This window comes from Lepisosteus platostomus, chromosome 3 (assembly GCF_059453375.1).
Source record: "Lepisosteus platostomus isolate fLepPlt1 chromosome 3, fLepPlt1.hap1, whole genome shotgun sequence".
Taxonomy (NCBI): Eukaryota; Metazoa; Chordata; class Actinopteri; order Semionotiformes; family Lepisosteidae; genus Lepisosteus; species Lepisosteus platostomus.
The window spans coordinates 62869142-62875838 of record NC_142613.1 but is presented as its reverse complement, the minus strand read 5'-3'; the positions used below and the strand labels follow the sequence as shown (position 1 = coordinate 62875838).

Sequence of the window (6697 nt, the reverse complement as noted above, 5' to 3'; positions counted from 1 at the left end):
AAAAACAAAACGTAACTTATCACGAAGAGGTAAAAACATTTTCGTGTCTCTCCACACACGCTAACAAGGTTGGCTGGGAGATAAAGGTTATTTACATTAATTTACAAATATGTTTCCAATTAAAATGAAATATTAAAAGCTATGTGGATATTAATATTCTGTGGAAAAACCCTGCGTTGATAGGTACGCTTTTGAATGAAAATAAAAAAGCAGTTTACCCTGAGTGTTAACTGACTTGGGTTACGAGCGTTTAAGACTAGCAATGGAAACTTTTTTTTTCTTGAAGCGCTTCCCTGCTGCCTTCTACTTGGCGACATTAGAAAAAGAATAGCTTGTTCCGTTGATTTAAACCTTGCAGACAGTCTAACTTCCTTCCTGCTTTTTGTACATTAAACAAACGTGTAACTCCGAAGCATAACGCTGAAGAACTGAACTGGTCAATACCAATATACCGTAAGGATATTGAAATGACGCTGGAGAAGCAAAAACGCGAAGTCTAAGACTCGGACAACTAGATCGCTTCTACTATGCGGAAATCGTGAAAGGGATTCTGCTTTTCAGAGCCTGCTGAGCAGATGTCGCTCGGGGGGGATCTATTCAGAAGTTCTCTGGAGTAAAGCGGTGTCTAGGTCGTACTGTATTTTACTTGAGATTGAGGACTGGACAGGGACGTACCTCCAGTGATAAAAAACAGCCGAGCCTTTCTACAAGGTAAAACCAGCTAATTTCTTTCAGTAGGTCAGTTGCCGTAACTTTTGCTTGGCAAGTCTTGAAATTCTGTTTATGAACGGGGAGTGTATGAAGAATGCTGTGCACGAGTGACGTTCTGGAATGATGCCTGGCTCCTCTGAGAACGCTTTTAAGAAATTCACAGACTTAGGAAGTATACATGTATGTTGCTACGCATACCGTTACAACGGCGCTTTAAATAGTGAAAACAATGAAGCAATTCTCCGCTGGACGTACGGTACAGAGCCAGGAAGGTGATTCATGTTGGTCTGCTGGTGCGTTTGACTGCAGCGGTGCTAAGGACAAGAACGAATTAGAAGCAATAATAGACATCTAAACAATAATAGAGACCTAAACGTAAAAAAAAAAAAAATTGTGTAGTTGAGACCAATAACATACATTAAAGTTATTTTTGTTTACTCAACATTTTGATTTTAAATGGTACTGTACATTCGCAGTTGCCTATGTGAAGTGTAGCTTAATGCTGTACCTTTTAGATTAAGTATTCCTAAAGTAGTGTTTGTGTATTAAACTTTAAGGGACCTCGAACGTGGTGAATAAAATGTATTTAATTCGTTTTATTAATTGTGTACAAACCAGTAGTACTGAAAGCGACGCGAAGTTGTTGCAACACAGTGATGCTTTTAAAAGCACATTCCACACTCAGGAATCCGAAGTACTGGCCGTTGATTACCATGTATAGAAGACAAGTTTACGCTTGCCAAGAACCGATTTTTTCAATAGAAACGATTTTGTTCTGTTTCTCACACTTAAAAAGCCGTATGAACAAATTATTTACAGCTATTAAAAATAAATTCCATTGCAAGCACGTAAAAGGCAGGTGATGTAAATTTGAACACGTGAGAATGCGTTATATGCACATATAAACAGAAAAGGTAAAATACTGAATAAAATATTGTTCTTTGTTATGGTTTATTATTCACCAGCATTTATGCTATTTTTATTAACATGCAAGACAGTAAAGGCAGAAACGAATTAAAACCATGTGTGTTCAAAGCTGTGTATGATGTTTTCTATTCAAGTGCGTTCAGTTATGAGCCACTGAGATTTGTACAGCGAGTTACAAACCCATTTTATATCATGTTGCTTTAAAATGAAGAGGTGATTGAGCCTTAGTGAGCTTCATCGTTCAAAAACCTTAGAGCACTGTGGTTAAGATTAGCCTGTTTTAGTTTGTTTCTTTAGTTACATCACTGCATCGAATGTGGCCTGGTACTTAACCATTTGATTGTTATTATAAAGAAGGCCAAACAGAACAGAGAAACTGGGATTGCTAGTTTTCATATACTCCTTGGATGCAAATTTTGCAAAACATATTGTTGAGTACAGCACTGTGGCATTTTTATTTTTTCCACACGTTTGATTTTCAACCAAGTAACTCCACATTTGTGTAAGTGAACGACGACTGATACCTTTTATTCGATCCTTAAACCAAATCATTGATAGGCTAGTAGTGGATCTAGGAGGACTCCCCACACTCTTGTTCAGTAGTGGTCACTGTGCTGTGTTGACAGGAAACAAACCCAGATGGTTTTTGCACACCTGCCTACTGTATGTAAATGGAAAAAAGATAGTACTTCATTTTAGGATAGATTAAAAATCACCATCTAAGAGTATGTAATATTTTCAAATTAATCTTTAATATTTTATAACTGGACCAAAGACGTGAAACCACATTTTAATAATGTGCCAGAAAACTCTAAAATAAAAATGCAAGGAAGCAGTGACTGAGTCAAGTGGCCCCTTTGTTAGACTTTGTGCTTCACAAATGGGAGTGAAAGAGCAATTTCAAAGACCATCAGAATAATAATGCATAAGGTCTCTTATTGGAGCCCCTTCAAGTGCAGACATTTTGAGGTCTGAATATTTTGACTCCTACACTGGTACAGTCAAAAACTCAGGTACAACTGAACTGAATCTACGCTGACTTAAGGTAATTGAGCAAGTACATGTTTCGTAGTGATGGCAGTAGGTTGCTGTTTTTAATGGCCATTGTGAAGAGGCAATGTGACATTTACCTGTCTCTGCAAGGAGTTTAGAGGAATCCAAAACCCTAAACTGTCTTGTGGCACCAGGCCCAAGCGCACAATACTCTCCTCTGAGAAACTGAAGAGCTCCCTAATGGTGCCTCAGTTCTCAATTTGACTAAGTTTATTGTTTTCGGTTTCCCCACCCTTGCCCCTGATTAATACACCTCTTCCGAAAATATAGCAGCTGAAGTTAAGCGATAGATTTCCTCTTGTAGATGTGTCCCTGGAGAGGAGGCTAAATTATCCCGTCCTGAACCAGTACACAGGAGTATTCCCTGTTTAAGCATTTGTTGTTATTTATTACATCGGATTCTTTTGACGAGTTCTGTGAGTTGGTATTATGTCAGCTTTAGAAATATAGTCACTGTCGTTTTATAGACTAATAGCCAAATGTAACTGGGTGAAAAAATACCGTATGAAACTGTTTCTGCTTTGTTGGCTTAGTGACAGCATTTAAAAGTTAGGAATTTGTTATGCAGGTACCAGGGCCTTGCTCTGAGGAGACCCTCACCTGTAGATAAAGATTTATTTTAATATTAATAATATAACTAGTGTTTGCTTTTATGTGACGTCCACCTACAGTTGTAGGTTCAGATTTGTACTGAGACTCCTGTACATTTATGAAATGTAGTTTGACTTACGCCTCTTATCTTAGCAATGCCTAGTTTTTTTGAAGGTACTTCTCTAGAGCTCAGATTAAAGCCAGACATTGCTGTTTAGGTCTAGGTTATGTCACTAACTGGGAGTTGTGACCAACCAGCGCTGCACCACAGACTAGCTTGGTGAGTGACAAAGGCCCTTGTGACTTACAGTACAATCCATTCACTGGGAGCTGCATCCCTCTTCTAACGTATGCCATCTGCGCTTGCTGTGTCCGGAGGCTGAAGGGCTTATAAGTGAGAATTTGGGAGGAAAGTGCAGGGATGAAGCTCGTAGTGATAGTTCACTATACTGTCATCTGAGACTCTGAATTTGGAGCTTATAAAAATAATTAGCACCTCCGTATGTAACCATTAACCTAATAACGACAGGAGAGACCGGGTGCAAACAAATCAGGATAAAACAGCATTTATCTTCGTTTTTAGTAGCTATGCTACATCGCTTAATAGCTTTCATGCAAATGCTTTTAAACTGAATTGATCACTGAATATGTGGGATAATCTTAACAATAAACTAAACAAATACTGCTTGCTTTTGGTACATGCAAAAATGTTAAGCAAACATTCAAAACCTTTAAAACGTGTTGAATTAGCTCAATTTGTTGATAGTTTTCTATTTTGCTTTTGTTGCTAATGTTCCTGGTTTATCTTTGTGTGATGCCAGAATCCTGGTCTGCTTAATTTATGATAGTGTGAGCCACAGAATATCACTTTAAAAAGTAATGTATAAATACACACAAAAGAAACACAAATACATTTTTCCACACCATCTATTTCCATTGTTTTGTCTGACGTTTCCACAGAGGTTCTGCCAATTATTACTGATTCTAAACAGCCTAATGCTGTGAAGCACGTCTACAGCTATTGCCAATCACAGTCGGTGAAACAAACATTCAGCTTATGTTCACAAAAAAAAACAGGCCAAAATGTTTTAAGCCCAACATTAAAGTAAAGGAAAAACGATCAATTCTTTAGTTTTTTTTTTTAAATGGAGACAATCGGCACCGTCTGTGTTTTGACCAGATGTATGACTGCTGAGTTTCAGTGGTTTAAAGGAAATGGCTTAAATACTTGGAAGTAACTATATAAATTACAAAACTGTACAATTAAGTACCTGTTTAATACATTAAAATTCACAGTTTTGCTTCTTAAAACAGCAGCTCTCTTTAATTCGTCCAGTTTTCCATGACAGGGGACACCTCAAGGACCCTGATTAACTGTAGAACTGGCACTATTGCTTCTTTATTGTTTCAAAGCAGTAGTGCTATCATCTAAAAAGTTAGTCATCATGCCTTTGATTGAAAAATGCAATTCTGTATTTTTTTTATTTTGAAGTTTGTCGTGTCTTCACTAAACTGATATCCTTTTCAATTTATTTTTTCCCCCAGCTTCTTTGTTTATGGTGCTGGATGTGCTGAAATAACCTCTTCAAACAAACAAGCTTTTTGTGACCCTGGCTTTCTCTGACCGTCGTCGGTGAACCTCGCCCTTCTGTCTATCGTTGCTCCCCATTTCAAGAAGGCCGTTTGTCCCTTTCCCACTCCCCCCCCCCCCCACCCCCCAAAACAAAAATCATGCTGGGGTTGAAGAGTCAATGGAGCAAACAAGATCAAGGCTAAATGGGAACTCTTCAAGTGACCAACAGCCTGATATTATGGCTGCATATGCCTTGAACAGCTTAATTATGATGAATGCAAATAATCTGAAAAGTGACAGCAGTCCTCGGACTGCAAGGCCTGTACTGCCTGTGCCAGATCGAAATGCTACCTACTGCCAGGTACTGGTGAGTGGGGGCAGATACAGCCCCGGGAGCCTGAGTCCTACGTCTCCCAGGACCTCCTTTGTGTTCCCCAGCGTTCCCAGCCCCAGCAGCCCAAGAGGCCGGTCTCCCACAAGGCCGCCTGATACCTTGGGGGTGTCAGAGGGCGGCCGGGCGAGGAGGTTCAGCAGCCCCAGCCGGGGGAGGTTCAGTGACGATAGCCAGCCCCCCAGCCCCGGGCCGTATGGGGAGCTGAGTCTGAAACTGGGCTTTCCCGAGGAGAAGCAGATCAGGCGGATGGTGCAGATTCCACAGATCCACCGGGAGTTACAAAACGTTGAGGTGAACAAAAAAGTGGACCTGTTTGAGGCCCAGATTTCGGACCTCCGCTCCAGGGCGCAGAACTCCGGGATCCCGCGGAGTCCCCGGAATGCCCGCAGGCCCTCCTTTGCCTCGGAGCCGAGCGAGGCTGCCAGGGAGGCCTCCCCTCAGCGACAGGACGGCCTGCCCTGTATCCCGAAGGAGTTCCAGAATGGAAAAGGATGTGGCAGCTCAGACAGAGAACTGGAGAACTGCATAAAGGAAAACAGCCTGGGTGACCCAAATAGGGAACAGGGCAGGCAACATGCAGACAAATCAGCAGGAACGTGGACTAAAGCAGACAGTTCAGCCAGCAGTCATTCCCCTAGTTCACTGGGGGTTGGCAAGAACTTGGCAGCGACAGAGCAAGCAGCAGCAACAGCAGGGTCCAGCCCTTGCTTGACGAAGGAAGGAGCCGAGCCAGCGGAAACCCAGCAGCAAGCTACTGCCTCTGCTTTAGGTGAGGGGAACTGCCCTGAGGTGGGGAGCATCCCCTCCGTCATTGTAACAGACCACGGGATGGAGGCGCCGGAGGAAGGGGCCGACATGCAGCCCAGCCCTCACTGTGCCAGAGCGGCGAGGAAGCTCTCCTCTTCCTCCAACTCCTCCACCGGCTTCTCGTCCTCTTGGGAGGAATCGGAGGACGATATCTCCAGTGACCCCGAGCGCGCAGAGGGACAGTCCTCCGCCTTCCTTCAAGCCGAGCAGCAGAGCAATCCTAGAGCAGTGAGTCTGGCCATTTCGGCATGTTTTCTCATCTCTCGGTTTAGGAATAATGGGTCGTTATGGTCTCTGCATGCAACACAACTGGCCATTTTTAGAATTGTGTCCCGGCCCGTAGTGTACAAGCCAAGATAAATCGTGAATGAGTTACCTTTTGTGCCGTGAACTAAAAATAATGATTAAAATACTATATATTTTATATTTGTATATTTATACAAAGATTGTTTGGAAAGGGGAAACAGCTAGATGTTTTTGTAGATTATAACGGAGGGCAAAAGAAAACTAAAGTAAATTTTGTGGCAAACCAACCACAAGAAAAATAAATAAAACGGCACTCTATAGAAATCTACAGAACAGAGGGGGGCATTTAGGAGCTATTTTAAGATCTCAGGGAATCCCAGGGGATACTGGGAGGG

The 6697-nt window shown here is 41.9% G+C and overlaps 1 protein-coding gene across 2 annotated transcripts in view; it reads left to right on the top strand.

Moving 5' to 3' along the window:
• The first annotated feature begins 304 nt into the window (after positions 1–304).
• Positions 305–6697, top strand: part of itpkb (inositol-trisphosphate 3-kinase B) — a 63385-nt gene continuing 56992 nt past the window's right edge. Inside the window, exons 1-2 of one of the 2 annotated variants that reach the window (XM_088626348.1) lie at positions 305–711; positions 4828–6284. In XM_088626348.1, coding sequence (XP_088482474.1) covers positions 5034–6284 — 1251 coding nt within the window. In that variant the 5' untranslated portion in view covers positions 305–711; positions 4828–5033. Of the gene's footprint in view, positions 739–4827; positions 6285–6697 lie in introns of both variants that reach the window. The other variant, XM_088626349.1, reaches the window with a different exon arrangement.